This window comes from Camponotus floridanus, unplaced genomic scaffold, assembly GCF_003227725.1.
Source record: "Camponotus floridanus strain SB8 unplaced genomic scaffold, Cflo_v7.5 scaffold4, whole genome shotgun sequence".
Classification (NCBI taxonomy): Eukaryota; Metazoa; Arthropoda; class Insecta; order Hymenoptera; family Formicidae; genus Camponotus; species Camponotus floridanus.
In genome coordinates, this window is record NW_020229547.1 from 3,895,195 (window position 1) to 3,915,266 (window position 20,072).

The following is a 20,072-nucleotide window of genomic DNA, read 5'->3' on the forward strand; positions in this document are numbered from 1 at the left end:
CACTTCCGGTTTGAATCGCCTATTTCCGGCCGGAACCAGAAGTTGAAAATATCATCATTCGATAGAGCGTACCCGATTTATAAAGAAAATATTTTTAAAATAAATTAACTAACTTGACGGGCTCAGGTATAAAATATATAAATTTAACTAAATAATTAGGCAATATCGAGCCAACGCAGATGTAAGGCGTGAAGCAATAAAAAACTACTTCCATAATTCACACTTTATTGATGCTCAATTACTGATTGATCATCAATAAAGTGTAGATTATGGAAGTAGTTTTTTATCTGTTGGCTCGATATTGCCTAATTAGTTAAAAATGTTTTTACTTTTTTGAAATAATCACTTTTCTAGTTTTTAAATGGGTGGTACGGGTGGTTTGAAACACCCTGTACATAACATGAGCGAGCAAAGCATGCTATATTTAAACTGAAGAGACAGGTGGACATTATAGGGGTTGATAAAAGGCGTCAAAAGAAATAAAGAAAAGAAAGCGTTAAAAGGTGTCGTAAAAAGATATATGCTAAACATATATTGCGTCCTAATTTCTTAAATCTAACGTCTTAAATCAGAAGTTTGCTTACCAGCAGAGCCTTCTGTAATAAGAGAAAGGGGAGAAAGACACATAAGTCAAGAAACATGCGACACATGCAACATCATATACATACAAACTGAACGTCGCCTATTTTATTATTCCTAAGGATTTTTGGTATTCTGAGCCTCCATGCATCACATCCACAATCTGTCATCTAAAAACGTCGATAGCCGTCTTTCAGAGGTGTCTATCTCCGATCTCGAGATCATTATTGTGCCGACTATGCGTGCGCGTGAGTGTTGAACGATGATTTTATATGCTTTAGAATTCAATGATTCAAATATTTAGAATTCAAATATTTATGCAACGCGAAATTCCTTGGATTTTTTTTTCTGTCTTTACATTTACATCAATCCCTACAATATCCCTAACAATAATCCAAACAATTAAATGAATAGTAAAATTCAGAAATCGATTGGATTTTGTTTATTTATTTGAGTCAAATTCCTAATTATTAATTTTAGTAAAACTCAGATATACAGAAATGTGATTTTTTTTGGTATTGCAAGTTTCGTCATTTGAGTTTTTTCCCTAATAATTATTACTGTGTACAAAAAATGGAATGAAACATACATATATTCATACAGTTACTATTAAAGTATCTTTTCCGTACCGAATAATAGATGTTAGGTAAGAAACACACAGATGTGCAAACTGAGAACTCTGCTCGCAGAAGCAAACGAATCGGGTATCGTTAGTTCACTGCGAGACGTTCGAGAGAAGCAATAATGGAACAAGAGAGAGATATAATATAGCGCATGCAAGAATTCTTAGGAATACACACAAGGTGTGAAACGTACGTTTTCAGAGCCTCGGGCCATCTGCAAATAATACTCGCTAAAGAACAACTGTATCTACCGTACGTAAGACCGCGTGTAATACGCGTGATCGAGATGCCAAAAGACTATAACGTGAACATATGATGTCAAATATATACGTTGTGCACATCTATATAACTCGATTGTTTCATTGTTTTGAAAAGGATATACTATTAAGGATGTTTTGTACCTATTTTCAAAATATTGAGAATTTAATGAAAATTATACAGAATGTCCTTACATATGTTTAGAATATTCAGTACAATTTTTAAATCGATTCACTAAAGCGTTCACAAGTTATAAGGATTTTAATTTGCGCCGAATTAACATGTGTTCTTATGGGAAACGTATAACCACGTCGATTCAAATGACAAAAACACATGGAAATAATATTCAGAATTTGTTTAAAATTTGCAAAAGTTTAGAGGAAATATTTGGTCAAATAATATTATACAAGTACTAACTGGTTAAAAAGATATTAAATATAATTTAATGAAGTTAGCCATGTATCTGTCACAAGGCGAAATTCTCTGCTAAATTTAATCATTTCGATTAACAAAATTCGAAATATTTCAGTAAAAATGCAATAAATATTAAAAAATACTCTGCACTGTACTTAAGATCAAATTGTAATATTCCACACAATTTCTCATACTCAAAATACACCAAAAGTGGATATTCGTCAATATTGATTTTCAGCTACTTTTTGCTGGGATTGCACATACAAAACATCCTTAAAAATGCGAAGAGAAGAATTATCGTGAGATTATTTTAATTCGTGAATGTTATAATAATGTAAAATACCTATTGTTGTGGATTGAAATAATAAACGTGCGCAGTACGTATGTATATGTTCACGAATTGGAATATTCATACAACAAACTTATCACCATTATAATTATCGCACTTCTATTTATAATTATCTTCGAGAAGTCTTATCTAATTAAGCAACAATTTTGAAAATATATTTGATAAAATATCGAGCAAAACTTGCCACGAGAATTTTAAAATACGTAGTATACGAGTATTATAAATATATTATTTTATGAGAAGAGTAAATTCGCGGATTATATTTGTATAACGTGACTTGATTTCATTTCGCCTTTTAAAAGCGAACGTGATGACGAAGTGACTTCCATTATAGTAATACATGGTACTACTGGTTGCGCCGCGATCGTTAATAAAACGTTACGAGAGAGTGACAAGTGACGTAATATGTGTGCGCGAGATATGCGGGATATACAATGGATTGTGACGTGGATTGCTCACCTGATCCGGCGAGAGAGAACTGTCCGCCGAGGCGTTCCTCTCCATGTTCGCCGCGGTTCGTTCGGTCTTGCAACTGTTGTGATACTCCGACTTTGCTTTCTCAACTTTCTGTAGGAGTTTCGCCCATGGCTTCTGTGCCTTCTTGAACGCATCTTCCATTTCCTTGCGCTCCTTCAGGGTCATCATCGACTGCGATCATAGAACCAAGCCCGCAATATCAGTTAATATTACTGTTGTGTGCAAGTACTATTACAAAAATTGATATGGAAGGAATCATCGAGAACAATAGATATTAAATCTTCCATCCATAAAATTGATTATAATGGACAAAGATATTGTAACAAGAATAAATTTGTCATTTAAAAATAAATTTTAATTTGTATATTTCAAAAATGTATAAAATGCAAAATGTCAAATATTTTGAGTTGAAGTTGAATTTTTACATCAATTATTTTATTTTTAAAAAAAATGCCATCGTTCAAAAGAAAAGTAAAAATACTATCTAGCGATCTTATCACTCAAGTTTTTAGGAGAAAGATGAAAATCTTGTGCGTGACTTCAAATTTCTGTGTATTTAAGGGGGGATCAGTGACGTAACCACTCGTACCTTGTGATACGTGTCTTTCTGCCACGTCTTGACTTGCTGGACGATGTCGTTGCAGAGGTTCTCTTTGACCCTGAGGTGAAGATCACAAAGTCTGTCGGATTCTACCAGAACACCTTTCCATGCTGCCTCGGTTGTACCATATTCGGGTCCTTTCTCGATCTTGTCGTTCCAATTCTTAGACCAGTTCTTGAGCGCCTTGGCATAGCTCTTTTCAATCTCTGCCCTTTCCTGGACCAACGCTATCAAACTGTCGCAGAGCTTATGACCATCCTCGATCCGCCTCGTCGTCCGCTTGTAGTTGCCCGGCTCCCAGAAGGAATCTGACGTCGCTATCAGCATGTTGTCGTCGCTGTGATGTGACATCTTAGCCTAAGTCGAGAAATTCTCTTTACCTGAAAATGAAAGGATAATAGACGGTCAGAGAGACAGCAATAAAAAGAAAAAATGTTATCTGTTTATCTCTTCATAATGCGCAAAATTTTGTGCCCGTATTGACTTTTAGATTTTTTTATACTAACAATTTTCAATTTCGTAAAATTAAAAAGTTCTTTTTAGCAAATTACAGTCATTATTATTCTGTGCAAATAAGCAAATAGGCAAATAAAATATACTTCATAAAGCTTATGTGATAAAAAAATGAAGCCGAAACCTTCAAAAAATTCATTTGAAGATTAATGGAATTAATTATTTAAAAACGGAAATTAAAAAGCTACTGATGTTACTAGTCGCGTAATATTATGTAGCGTGATATTTGAACATTTACTTGATTATTTATTTAAACAATATCTCTCCTAGATCAGGGAAACATAGGAATTCGTTGCAAATATATATATATATATATATATATGTGTATATACTCTCTCTCTCTCTCTTTCTGCTTTAAAGATTTAAATTTTAATCTACTTAATATCAGTTTTTTACACGACTTCATTTTTAAAATAATAACATTAATTATATGTTATCTTCTAATAACATGTTCTAATTTTATCTTCAAACATCTTCCAATTATATGTAATATTTGCAAAAATAATTTAAGAGAACTAATTTATCTCTGTCCATGATTTCTTCCTATATGTATGTGTGTCGCTGCACATAGCAACTTGTTTTTCTCAATTTGTTTTATATGCTAAGAAATTGCAGGTTCTCCGGTTTATCGACGAAGGAATTTACGAGCTGCAACAGACATGGTAGTCGTCTCTATGCAGGAATGTTGAATATTTGCTAGAACGGGTATGGCAGAGTTATTGGATTACGTCTCGGTTTGGATCATCGATTGGCCCAATTTGCGAAGCCATCACAAATCTGCGCGACGAGATATGTACTGACACAATGCAAGTATGCATAATATTTGCAAATTCCCCCCTTAAGAATAACTTTAAAACACCTCGAAAGATTTTATATCAATTTTTCTTTGTATTTATTTTTTATATTTTTTTTTACATCAATTATTCTTAATCAATAAAATGTATGTGCGTTATTCGGCATATTTATTTTCCACAGTACCTATAATGATTTTCAATTAAAAAGAAGATAAAATTAAAATAAAATAGAATTCTAAGATAATATATTTAATGTTAAATGTCAAGATATAAACTTTAAAATTGTCCTATTTCTCGAGTAACGAGCGTTGAATAAAACTCGAATCGAAAGAGAAGAATTACTCTCCTTAAGTACCTCGAGACTCTTAGAGTGCGATTTTATTGTTAGATGGCACGCAACAGAGAGAATGAAAATTACGTCTGTGTGATGCTGCGCGTGCGGCGATTCTCGATTGGGTCAAAGCAAACTAACAATTAGATGCGATAGCTCGCCGGGACTAGTCGCGCCGGTACTCGTTCATATGCAAATGCAGTGCATCCAGCCTGCATTCTCCGATTCTGGTCATCAACGGTTACGGAATCGCCTGATGAAGTTTTACGGCCAACAATATTGGCACCGCTTGTTACGTTCTAACAGTATAAATTAGGGAAACAGTCCGGTTCGGTCCAAGAAAATACATCTCCTTGGGAAAAGTATAAAAATCAGATCAATATTATCATCGTAGGTTCTTCACATTTTATGTATTTTTAATTTGATATGTACACAGAAAATAAAGTGTCAAATCAAAATTTATATACTTAAACTAATGCGTTCACTGTTTCGTATATACGCAACAATTTATAATCTTCTTAGAAGAATTTAATAATTTTAAATTTTAACAATATCGTAGTCTTATTTTAATATTGCAATTGTCACTTTAAGAATTTATAATTATTTAATTCTACTTTAAGAAAATTATAATCTTTGATTTAAAAATGTTATTTTCTATCTTTGGTTTCTTTTCCATTCAAGAAAATTAAATCTTAAATTATAAGAATATATTTTTCTTGATTGAACTATATAAAATGGTTTCATTCAAGTAAGCAATTATTTTTCCTTAATTAACGCAATATAATCTCATTTCAAGATTTCCATGTTAAAACTAAATATATTTTCAAAACAAGAATGCCCTTTTTTTCTGTGTATATAATTTTAATTTGATAATCAAATTTATAATTTATTTCCCTTTTTTTTAAATTTTGTGTAATATTTTTATTTTCAATGTTTCAATTCTTATATGAATTATAAAAAGATATTGGACCGTAACAAATTATTAATAGAAGATACAAGAAATATATGTGTAAATCTGCACTTATTGTAAATAAACTTAGATGTAGCCATCAAGATCTATTATATTCTTATTCTTATAAACACGCATTCCTGTTGAAAATGTTCCTGTTACAAATGCGTTAAACTGTCTTCTTTGGAAAACGCAAGAACAATGCCACATGCTATGGGATCACATGTAAATGAATGAAAAAGGAAACAGATAGCGACGTTTAATAATGAGACAATAGTCGTTTGTGGATACGGAAGTATTCGTGAGTTGAACGTCAAGAAACGTCCTTGCTGAGCCAAAGTTCTCCGGTGAAAGTCGATGAGAATGAAATCTAGGTACGCATGAGATCCGTTATTACGTGCATTAGGTACTTTTTTACAGAGAAAAGAGAAAAGGGTTGAACCTGTTGTCTTTTCTTCGTTTTTGAGCTCATCCTCTCGTGCTTTACTTAATAAAAACATATAAAAATAAAGTAGAGTAAGAATTAACTTTTAATCTAAATTGAACGATCGTATAATAAATATTAATCTTAATGAAAATTAATTGCATAATATAAGAGAACTAATCAAATTCGATAAACAAACTTTATTGCTATTCTTTTTAACTAATAATTAAATTCCTGTTCGTTACAAATATTAAATCAATTTCAGTATAATTTGTATCCATTAATATCATTCAAAATCACGAATTTATGTATTTGTTTAATTAATTTCTGCGGCCAATTCGATATTGCTTGTTATTTGGTTAAAGATTAACATTAATTTTATTGGACTAGATAATATAAATCGTCATTTCTCTTGAAAATTATTCTAGAGTGCTTTGATTTAATGAATATTTACGGAGAATTATGGGCACTGCGCAAGAAACAGTGGACGAGAGGTTTAATGGTTCTCCAGATTAATTTGCATAGATTTTAATGCGAATGCTTATGAAAATGATATATTTCTCAATTGTTTCGTAATACATATATACACACATAATCATAGACTCGCATTTATGTTTCTAAAATATACAGACATAGTATCCTTTAAATAGACTACGTATCTTTTTCATTTTCCAGTATTTACTAGAGTAACTAAAGAAATTGTGCATGTTCTTTTAAATTTATATCAAAAATCAAACATTTCTCATATCAAACCAAATGTGTTAATAATCCTATAAATAAAATAAGATTATATATAAAATTACGCAATGTATGCAGCATTTCATATATAAATTATTATAGCAGAACTCATGCAAATAATGTATAAGCTACAAGAACTTTTGGAATCTTGTAGAAAGAAAAAGAGGGAGAGAAAGAGGAAGATCACACGAAGATGACGAAGGAGAGTAAAGAGGCGTGGGCCGAGGAATGCCGCCAAGCCAGCCCATGGGAATGATCGACCAGCTTGAAAGATCGAGCGGAAGGTCGCATCAAGGCCCCCGAAGCGGACTTTAATTTTCGGCATCATCTCGGACAGGTGAAACTGAAAGAGAGCTGTTGCTTTACAGCTGTCTCGCGTACGAAATGGCGCTGAAACCAGCGTTTTCCACAGCGAGCCCTTTCTTTCGCTCCGATTAGGAACGGTTGCTCCGGATCGTGGAATGTTGCTCGGCGAACTGGATCGCGAGCGATCTGGAAGGCGCCATGAGCGTGAACGATTAATCGCTTACGCTTTTTTTTTTTTCATGTAAAACCGCAGGATTTGCCGGTGCATTGTGAGAGACCGACGAGAGAATCGCGTGTGCCGGCCGTGAAACAAGACTGATGAGCTCCTTGAGATATAACGATTTTTCTAATATCGACTAGAAGACATATGCAGAGAAAAATGTATACTGTATTCAAGTAAATATTATTTATTATTAAGTATATCATAAGTTTGTATATCCGCAAATATATCATAAGTTCACCACCAGCATTAAATTTAATTGAATATATTCTGAATTTTAGTAAGTGCAGTATTTTAGTCGAGAATATTAAATTAAAACCAAAATTTGGTTTGCTTACTACAAGAGTTGACGTAAAGTAAGTTTGATTTTTCTTTGATACAACTTTACAATATTCTTGAAGAGAAAATAAATTCTTCTTTTGAGTACGTGATAATGAGATTTTCTAACACTTGTGATGAGTATATTTTAAGATTATTATCAAGAATATATTCTTTGTTGAAGAAAACTATTACTAAAATAAACTGAGTAATCGCTTTTCTCTTGGCAATAGAATGATATTTTTCTCTGTGTACAGATACGCGTTAGAAACGCGTTGTATTTAAAGAGATTAAATAGATACACGATTGAAGATCGGAGTGCAACGAATACGCTATTGCAGTGTAATTTCTCGTGCATGTGGGTGATCTCTACTTATTTGCTTTACTTCAATATATCAAAATTGATATTTTACTTTATGTAAAAAATTATACAAAAATTAGATATTAAATATTTTGCATTTAATCCAATTAAATTATGCGCTTATTAACAAATCAATATCAATTCTAAATCTTTATAATTAATTATAATGTGAATATAATGCAGAAATATTTATATACGTAACTTTTGTTAAATAGAATAAACTTCAATCTTTCAAAAAATATGCTGAATTGTGTGAATATGCGATATTGCGATAATGTATGTGCAGTTGACATTTCAAAAGTATGCTAATGTTGGAAAATGCTGCGTATGCAGATGCCATAAAATGTGCTGTTTACATTTTTATAAATAACAAGAGCATGCCATGGTAGCCACTTATATTTTATTTAGTTCATCTCTCTCTTTAATTCTAAATTTAATAATCGTACATTATCGTTAAAATCATGTACATTGGATTATTAAGAGACCAGGAAAATTTTTTTCACAAAAATTTTTCCTCAAAACGAATATTTTTCCCTTAGAAATAAATAGAATTTTCAACAATTCTATAGAAAATTATATTGCTACGTATTTTTAGCGATGTACAGTTTGTTTTTTACATGCTTGTACATACTTGTATATATACTTAATCTTTTTGTGAATTAAATAGTGAAAATGTCGAGTTAACAAGAACTGTTTGATAAATGGTGGAACGACCTGCTTTTGCGCTGACGCGCATAGAAGAGAGCGATATGCTGAATCATTACATCTTCGTTTTGTTACGTCACTATTATCGGTTGCAAGGGTGTCTGATGCATCTTACACGTGCTGCATAATATCTTCCTGAGTATCTCCTTGAACGTGCACGTTTGTTAAAAGTTGCATAGGTTTCATATATGCATCATTACGGGGATGCAAAACTGCACGTGCATTATATGTGGTTGAAATATTATTATAATAAAACATAACTTTTCTTCCTACATTACATATCTTTTTATTAATTTTCTCAATTCTATTCTTTAATTCCTTTTTCTAAATTAATTCCATTCCTCATTGGTTATTTTTTGAAATAATATTTTTTATTTAAAATAATAAAATATTAAAGTACAATAAAAAATATAATAAATATATAATAAATATAATAAATATAATAAATATATATGATAATATAATAAAAGTATATATAAAAGTATATATATAGGAAATAAATATGTAGGAAAATACAAATGTAATTAATTAATTAGTTCTCATATAATAAATTATATAATATGCTTTATATAAAATATTAAAACATTAAAATAAAAATACAGTTTTTCTTAAAGAGTATTCTACAGTTAACAATTGCTTAAAGATTATAGTACAGTAAACAGTATCTAAAATTTTGAAAAAAAATGAAAATCTCTTATTATATAGTGAATGAAAGTTTAATGTTTAATGATCAATGAAAAATTATTAAATCTATATTAATGTTGATATTTCAAATTATTTATTATTATATTTATTTATTATATTTATTATTTATTACTATTATTATTTATTACTATTATATTTATTTATATTTATTTATTATATTTATTTCGCAATATGTCAAAATTTGTTAAATTCATTATTCGATGATCAGATGAGCAATCATTTCTATGGAAATCGCGAATGATTTCAAACATTCGATAAACGAACTTTGCGCTGTGATTGCGTTTTTGTAAAATATTCCGGTTGCAGATGACATCATTTATTCTGGATAAAGTATCAACATGTCTCGTGACCGAGCATGAAGAAAAAAAAAGAGAAAAAAGTGTCTCGATAAGATAAAAGATCATGCCGTAAATAAATATAAACGTGACTAACCGTAGCGATGAGAGGACGCAACAATCTCTAAATAGCACGGGCATTATATATGGCGCTATTCTTTATAGAAATTATTTATATACATCCCTTCTTTATATTTATCGATACATAAATATCAATGAAACTCTATATATATAACATCAATGAACGATTACGTTGCTTCTTCATCGAACGATTTATATGAGCCAAATATTTTATTTTTGGCAGGCGTTATTATAACAATACTATTTATCATAAAGATCCCGATTAATTATTCTTTCCGGGGATTCATAATAATCATTTTTTTCGGGTTCTCCATTAATTAAATTTTTGGCCGCTCTAGTTTAAAAGTAGAACAAGATACAGTAGAGTCTCGTTATAATAATTTTAATTAACGTTGCGTCTCAGATATATAGAGTTCATTATATTTCGGCTCACTTTGTAACTGTTATAAAATGCTACGGAGTTATTTTATAACGGTTGGTGATTATATCGAATGTGTGTTACAATAATATTTTTATTCTCATTCAATGCTCGATGTACAAAAGATATATCCGAGGGATCAACTGGCAATCATTTTACATTTTAGCAAGAATATATTGCAAGCAGTACAGTAATATAGGATATATAGGATATAGTAAATATAGAATATAGGAAATATTTTAGGAAATTCATGTTTTAGAAAAATATTAATTGATAATATTAGCAATATAAGACAAAAAATAATATGCATTAGAAACACTTTTTATTTCTGCGGCAGTACTGGTAATATTGACAATAAAATAATAATAGAAATACCAAAAATACAAAAGTATTATTAATAAAAGTAATACAATAGCAATGTTAGCAATAAAATGTTTTGTATAAAATGTATTATGCCAAAAATGACAACCACTGTACATTTTCTGAATGATGGTTGACCCCTCGGATATATCACATAAAAACAATTAATTACATAAATTATATACATATGTTAATACTGCATTAATCATATATTTTTGAAAGCATAGATATTTTATTAAATCAAGAGATTGCTTTGGATATCGCTTGATCATATATTTAATCTGATTATTATCAAATTTAACTGATATCCAAAAATTTTACGTGTCTTGGACTTGTATTTACATCACTGCTATTAATACATTCATAGCGAGATTTGCCAGGTTACAATTATTAATATCATTGCATATCAACGCGACATTCTCGCTTCGGGTATCGTTTAAAGTTTAAAGATTACAATTCCTAAGTGATCAATGTATCAATTATTGATTATTATTGATTCTATGTAATAATAGGATGTCGGAATAGTTTTATAAATAGCTATGTGCCACGCAGATGCACTGTAATAACAATGATATTCTTGCGTATAAGAGTCAGATCATCGATGTATCCAGGCAAATGACATGTTCTCCGATGTGGTCACGCTTGAGTCATCGCGTTGCAGTTATCGTTTCGACTGAGAGTTTCTTTAATAACGATGCCTACATTCGTTTCAAAATTACCGGTAATAGAATTTACGTCGTTAATTTACCGTCTATACGATAGAAAAAAAATGTAAAAATATTATTTCCTCGAAATTTGGTCAATTCGTCTGATAAAAATTTTACTCTTTTATATAAAAAATTATTTTCATAAAAGCTAACTAAAATTTCATCTATCTAGACAATAATACACAGAAAAAAAGGACATTGTTATTTTGAAAATATATTTAGTTTTAACATGGAAATCTTGAAATGAAATTGTATCGCGTTAATTTAAGAAAAATATAATTGCTTGAATAATTGCTTACTTGAAACCATTTTATATAGTATAGATTCAATCACGAAAAATATATTCTCATGATTTAAGATTTAATTTTCTTGAATGGAAACAATGTTGGATAGAAACAATGTTGAATGGAAAAGAACATTTTTAAATCAAAGATTATAATTTTCTTAAAGTAGAATTAAATAATTATATATTCTTGAGGTGACAATTACAATATTAAAATAAGACGATAATATTGTTGAAATTTAAAATTATTAAATTCTTCTAAGAAGATTAGAAATTGTTGTGTATAAACAAAACAATGAACGCGTTAGTTTGAGTATATAAGTTTAAGTAAAGAAGATTAGAAATTGTTGTGTATAAACAAAACAATGAACGCGTTAGTTTGAGTATATAAGTTTAAGTATATACATATTTTGATTTGACACTTCTTTTTTTTCTGTATAACAAGTAACGTTTTCTGTTACGTTAATTGAAAGATGACAATGCACAAGTTCAGAAATAATTTTGTAAAAAATACTCGTTGATTTGCATTTATCCAAGAGAATTAAAATGTAAATGTTCGCTCAACGAGAAGCTGAGAGGCCAATAGAAATCTCGGAATGGGAATTTGTGCCATGGCGTGTTTCGAGGACAATGCCGAGGAGATGGCAGTTAAGGAAATATAAATGACTTTATATATAAGCAACGTTAGACAAGGAAAACGTTTACGGCGGATTGCAACGAAAGAATACATATATAGACAGAGTTATACGCGCGAAGTGACTTCGGGAATGGAGCTTTGTATCATCTTTGATACATGAATTTAATTGCTACAACTGCTGCGTTTGCCTTATTATTTATACAACAAAATCTCGTTATTATCTTCCTAAATAATTCTGTATAATTTTTCAAATTTTATTAATGATGTTTGTTACTTTTATTTATACAACCAATATTCGACATCAAAAATAATTCCTATTCTAGATTTAAATTGGAATTATAAAGAAAAAAGATTGCGATTGTGTTAATGTGCGAGAGAAATCATTCTCATCGACATATTTTGTTTTATAAAAATTTATAAATATTTATAAATATTTTATTTTATAAAAATTATTTTCATATTAATATATCTTTCTAAAATATTTTCACGTCTCGCATCTTGTTTCAAATGAGATTGTCGATTTCAACGATTTGCTGGTTAGCAAACTTCGAGAAGTGCAGTTTTCTATCGCAAACTCCACTGTAAATTAGTTTCCAGTGCAAAGTGCTCGATTGATTCTCGAGACTGGCTGACTGTTTAGGATGCTTTGAAAAGAGATACGATTATGTGTTCAGAGAAATAAAGCTTTTTTGGCGACATTTCAACCGCGATATATGCTATTCAAAGTATACACATATATTACGTGTGTCTGAGTCTCTTCTTGTAACCACGATGATGTCTTTGAACTGAACAAACTACCGGTCAACAATCGCGAATGAAGATGTAATGCGTTTTTTATTCCGTTTCATAAAATCTTATACTATTGTGACATAAAATAACAATATGTATATCGATTTCTTTGGCTGTGATTGGATGTTTGACTGATCAAATCATCATTAATCTCTCGCGACTGATCATTTATCTAGCAATGGCAATAAGTAAGTTGACAAGGACGAATGCTAGTCATCAGATAGAAAGTCATCAGTTTCGCATTGAGCATCGGAAATAAAGATATTTTACATTTTTTTCACTTGCTTCGTTGGTTGAGTCAATGATTGATTAGCTTCTTAAATCGCAATCGCAAAGTGCATTGCGCGTTTGCATAATCAAATCATAGTAAAGTGACGAATGCAAGTTTTGCTTATGTTAGTCACACTCTTTTAAAATTAGCGCTAAATCCAACTGGAACTGTACCATTATCGTAGCGAATGAAATAATTCATGTTTTTAAATCGTCTCGACAACGTCAAGCGGAACGTTCATTCACATGTTTGCGTGATACATTCCAATCATTTCCAGTTTTAGTAATTAAGGATACTTTATATGTACAATCCCAGCAAAAAGTAGCTGAAAATCAATATTGAATATATCCACTTTTGGTGTATTTTAAGTATGAGAAATTGTGTGGAATATTACAATTTGATCTTAGTTACAGTGCAGAGTATTTTTTAATATTTATTGCGTTTTTACTGAAATATTTCGAATTTTGTTAATCGAAATGATTAAATTTAGCAGAGAATTTCGCCTTGTGACAGATACATGGCTAACTTCATTAAATTATATTTAATATCTTTTTAACCAGTTAGTACTTGTATAATATTATTTGATCAAATATTTCTTCTGTATCTAAACTACACTTTTGCAAATTTTAAAATTCTGAATATTATTTCCATGTGTTTTTGTCGACGTGGTTATACGTTTCCCATAAGAACACATGTTAATTCGGTGCAAATTAAAATCATTATAACTTGTGAACGCGTTAGTGAATCGATTTAAAAATTGTACTGAAGGTTCTAAACATATATAAAGACATTCTATACAATTTTCATTAAATTCTCAATATTTTGAAAATAAGTACAAAATATCCTTATAAAAGGTCCTCCCCCAAGTTTCAGCCTACATATTTAATTGACCGTTATAACGAGGTAACGAGTTAAATAATTCAACTTTAAATTCTTTTTACTTCGAGACGTTTTATACAATTCCAAAATTCATTTCTATGGAAATGTAAAACCGCCGCAATCTCATTTAGTCATTATAACCAGATGGCTAATTAAACAGTTTTGCTTCACCAGTGCGCGCCCAGTATCACATTTTCCAATAATCGAACGTGAAACAATTGCGATGCTCCATGCGGAGATAACGATCCGGCTCGTGACGTGGTTTCAGGACGATGAAGGACGTCTGCATCCGACAGTGAATCATAGCGACGATGGGCTGCCCGTTGGCAGGACAACGACAGCTTGACCAACGATACCTAATATTACAATTTACACAATTACATCCGCAAATTTACGTCCAAGATCTAGGTTAATACGAGTCCCGTTAATTAAACAGTTTATGGTTATTTTAAGTGGGACAACTTGAATTAAGAAAATGTAAAATCAATGAAAACAGATCGATCTTTGTGGACTTTTTCTACCGCTCTGGTATATTTTAATCGATATATTTTAATGTTACACGTCAAAGAACAAAAAAATGTGATCCTTATTTAAATGTTAACTTATAACGTAAGAGAGATTGAAGTATTAACAATAAGTCAAAACTACGTCGAAAGTTGGGATCTTAATCTTGAATCTTATCAATATGGTGCGTCTTTTATTTAATCGATATGTCTGATCGAAATGATAGCTGTATTTATGTACTTGTAGTAGCGAACAACAAGTTTGCACTCGCTATTTTGAACTTGAAAATCGAGTCTCAAATGTAGGTCGTGCCACGCTTTGTTCATTGTATTAGTGGAAACGTCGGCGTCATTTCGCGCTTCGGTAGGAACAGACTGTGGCAAATGTCACAAACATCCCTTTATGCGCTTTATCGTTGTCGACACGAGCTTTTCTGCAATCACATTGACTTTTCCGAAAAACTTGGGAAATATATATTTTCTCGTAAATCGTTCGTGCAATATTTTTTAAAATAATAATTACGAGCATTTAGCTATAATAATTATGATCGTGACACAATATGTATAATTTTTTTATTATATTTTTGATCGTTCAACAATCTTTGCAAACGATAAAGTGAATTATTCAGACGTACGACTATTGAAACCCATCGAGTCTGTTTCTAGATATTTATGCATCTCTCTGCGAAACGTTGCAATGCATTGTTCTATCCGTACTATTCGCGATCGATCAGGAGAAGATTAAAAATTTGCTGGCGCATGGCCAATTCTCGGGAAGCTCGAAAATTATTCACCAAGCATACAATGGAGATTTTCGCGTGAGTTCGATGATAATTTTCGTAATTGGAATGCGAGCCGTGCTAGTCGATAAAGTTGCGGTCGAAATAAATAGACGAGGTATTTCCTTGCAGTACAGATATTAAGAATAAAGGAGGAGGAGAAGGGGTCGAACATTGTGTAGATACGAATGCAGTGTATTTTAAACATATTTTCCTCTATTATGCACGGCACTTTATGTAAGATGCCGCCTATTCCGAAAAGAATGATCTCTCGATAGTGTATTCGATAATACTTTTTTTAAAGCGTTTCTTCCGAGGGTATATTATTGGCAATCATTGTACATTTTATCAGGAATATATTGCCGCAGTACAGTAAATTTAATTTTAGGAAATTCATGTTTTAGAAAAATATGAATTAAAATCATACTAGCAATATTAATTTAATTTTAGGAAATTCATGTTTTAGAAAAATATGAATTAAAATCATACTAGCAATATTAGACAATAAAATAATAATAGGAACACCAAAAATACAAAAGCATTACTAACGATACAAAGCAATACAATAGCAATGTTAGCAATTAAATGTATTGTACTGCCAAAAATGGCAATCATTATACATTTTTTCAATGAAAGTTGAGAAAGAATTCTAACATTTTGATGTACATATAATTATATATCTTGCGTTTTTAATACATAAACATAAAACTTACAACATAAAACAATCTTATAAAATAAAAATCGAAACTCTTTTGTAAATACATAGTTTTTCAAATGATATGCTCAATCTAGAAGTAAAAAGCAAATCATCATGTTATCACAAAATATCTATCGATGATGATCCCGATATCGAAAAAGAAACACTGCTAGAAACTTCAACAATGACCAAACACTTAAAAAATGAGCATGAAATTAACAAAAAAAATGAGAACTATTGGAAGAAATTATACCAATACATGATCAACGTAGAGAAATGTGACATGTATTACCGGGAATCGAACCCAGGACTTTTGATAAGATATTATTTATATTGATTTTTTATTTAATAGCTATATGTATTAGCATTTAACCTGTAATTCTGATTTCCATTATCTGCATGTATTACCGGGAATCAAACCCGGAACTTTTGGCTTTGTAAGCTAGTGCGCTGCCTACTGTGCCACACTTCGCCCTGCTACATGTATTAGCATTTAACTTTAATTCTGATTTCAATTACATTATTGACTTTGCTTTAATAAATTTGACGATTCGTAAAACGTTACCTGAAAAAATAAGTGAGAAATAATGCGTTTATGATGAGTAATTATTGTATTATTTCGTTGTAACATTAATGCAGGTTTGCGATTAGCTTAATTTTTCGGTCGATTTTACTTATTGCCATTCCTATTTCTTTTATTTTACTTATTACCCTATTTACTCTATTTCTTTTATTTTAGGGATCAAAGAAATATAATCGACCATTCTTTTATTTTACTTATTGCCATCCCTATTTCTTTTATTTTATAGCACATAGACTGCTTGCGAAACGTAAGACGAATCAGGCGGTAAAAATTATAGTTTAATTGCTCTATACATTTACAGAGTTATTATTGTTATGATTATTATTATAAAGTCAAAAGTAACACTAAAATGAAACACAATTGTTAATCGTACATATACATACAATTAATATATTTTCCATTTTGTTTCTAGTGTTCTAATTTTATAATAATTAATATTATATTTATAATAACTTCAGAAAGAATAAAAAGTGTAAGAGAAATATGTGTCGAACGATTTATAACTGTAATCATTTCTGAATTCGAGCGTCCTTCGTTTCCGCGACAAGTCTAGAGAAACTATAAAATAAAAGAAGTGAGGATAAGAGTAGACAAAATCGACAGAAAAGTGCTAACTAAGCATGAGCCTGCATTAATGTAACACAAATTTATTATTATATCGATTGTTTATATTCTTCTTATTTTAATTAATTCCACTTATCAAACATCGACGAAAGTAACATTACGTATTATATGACATGATCTATTATTGATTTTGTAAAAATAACTTATTAAATATATTGTGTAGACAAATATTGAAACCGATATTAGGTTTCATATAATTTATTGATGACATGAATTAATTATAATGAATATAAAATATTGATGTGACTTAATATTTGATAATTTGTTAATGAATAAAATGACATTTTTATATGTAAGCATAATATTGCATGTGTTTAATTTATAATTATTTCAATGTACTTATAAAAAAGCTTGTTACAATATTCAACTAATTTATATTTATTGATCCGATGATTTATGTTTTAACGAATTAATTTTTGCTAATTCAAAAATATCCTGCAGGAATTGAAAAGCAGTTTCTACTAATACTAATATTTATTCTGACACATATTTACAATTATGTAATTTGTTTTGTAATTATTAATAGATGAGATTATGAGCTGTAGATTAGCAAACTGTAAAATAGCAACTGTAAAAGTTAAAAATGTTTTAAGCAGATAATTATATATTAATATATATATTTATACACAAAAGTTAAACATTTTTATACAATTTATTCTTTTTTCATATCAACTTTGAATAAACAAAATGTTGCAAAGAATACGAAAACTGATATAAAAATAAGTAAAAATGAGAATACGTTTATTTTAATTACTCATCATAAATGCATTATTTCTCACTTATTTTTTCGGGTAATGTTTTATGAATCGTCAAATTTATGAAACCAAAGTCAATAATGTAATCGAAATCAGAATTACAGGTTAAATGCTAATAATTCATGTAGCAGGGCTATGGCTAAGGCTATATATTTACACATATATGTGTATGTATGTATGGCCTTAGCGGAACTTGAACCCGCGACGCTTCCTATGGCAGGCAAGAGCTTCACTGTCTCAGCCACACGCCGCCCCTATATATGTACGAGTATATGTATATATATATGTATAAATATATGACCTATGGTGCCAGACACGATGTCAACGTAAAGAAGATTTATTAGATATACAAAAATATTTCAAAGAAAATGATAACACAAAATGCAGTACTTGTGGAGTACTTCATCTCTTTAAAAAAGAAATAAATTTAAAATTATACATATAAGTTAAATGTAATTATCAGAATAATGACTCAGAATGTTGAAAGTGGCAATATTTGAAGGAAAATGATATAATAAATTACTTGGATAAAATAAACTTTAAAAATGAATGATTTTACAGATTACTTGGATAAAATAAACTTTAAAAATAAATAATTTTTCAAGTTTTACGATTAATATGAAAATACATTTAGCTAATAAAATTTATGAAATTATAATAAAAGATTTTCGCGCGGTATTTAGATATTTTAATATTTTAATAAATCAATAAGTCGAAACTTGGCGACATTTTAAGTAATTCTTTCAATTTAATAAAATAAGAGTTATATGCTAAGTTGATGCTTAGAAAAGAAATGCCGTAAATTTTTTATTTTATTAAGATTTTAATTATCAATTTTAACCATGAGATTTTTCTGATAGAATTTTTGGGACATTATTTAGTATTTTCAAGAAAAACTCACGTTTTCAAACAAAATTTTTAAATCAAAACTTGGAACCTCTCTCTTGTAAAATATCATCAATCAGATTTTTATAAGATTATTAAAGATTGATACTATCGAAAATTGTGCATATAACTAACAAAATTGGAAAAAGCACATGCTATTAAGTGCATATGCAAACCATATGCCTATAGCATGTTTTAAAAATATTATAAAGAACCTGTGTAGCCCTTATAATCGCCTAAATGCTTTATTTTGCACTTTAACGAACGTCGGTCTTCTATTACGTGAGATGTTGGAGGTGCTCTTCTCCGTCGTTGGAGTGCAGAAATTCATGCAGAATGATCGTGAAGATGCAATTAGTCGGAGTTGCTCCTATTGGCCTTCAAGCGAAGCATGTTAATCCACCTGTACGATCCTTAAAGGCTCTTCCAGATCGAGATTATTCACGTTAAGGAGGGTGAAAGGCTCGAATCTGAGATCAACTTCGCAAAGCCGAAATTCAAACATTTATCGGGGATATGATTGAAAAATTCAACAGTCTGGTTTCCTCTAATCTCAGCAGACTTTGAGCAGAAAAGTTGACAATGAAATAAAATAACAAATACAATATAAAATATTTTTTATCGAATATATAAATTAAATAATTTATATAGATTAAATTTAATTAATAATAGTAATTTTTATAGATTGAATAATTTTGTAAAAATTCCAAATTTTGAAATTTATTATTACAATGTTATGTTTTAATAAAGTGTTAATAAGAGTTGCGATAACAGTTGCGATAAAAAATTTAAAAAAATTTATTTAAATTAATCCATCTTGC

At 30.0% G+C, this 20,072-nt stretch overlaps 1 protein-coding gene across 5 annotated transcripts in view; it reads right to left on the reverse strand.

Annotated features, from left to right (window-relative positions):
• LOC105259562 (protein kinase C and casein kinase substrate in neurons protein 1) overlaps window positions 1-20,072 on the reverse strand; it is a 64,266-nt gene that overhangs the window by 7,124 nt on the left and 37,070 nt on the right. For 3 of the 5 annotated variants that reach the window (XM_011271564.3, XM_025411387.1, XM_025411384.1), the window contains exons 2-4: window positions 3,290-3,681; window positions 2,683-2,871; window positions 1,396-1,416 (exon numbers count right to left, since the gene is read on the reverse strand). In XM_011271564.3, the coding sequence (XP_011269866.1) occupies window positions 1,396-1,416; window positions 2,683-2,871; window positions 3,290-3,652 (573 nt within the window). In that variant the 5' untranslated portion in view covers window positions 3,653-3,681. Of the gene's footprint in view, window positions 1-1,395; window positions 1,417-2,682; window positions 2,872-3,289; window positions 3,682-14,596; window positions 14,782-20,072 lie in introns of all 5 variants that reach the window. The other 2 variants (XM_025411385.1, XM_025411386.1) reach the window with 2 other exon arrangements.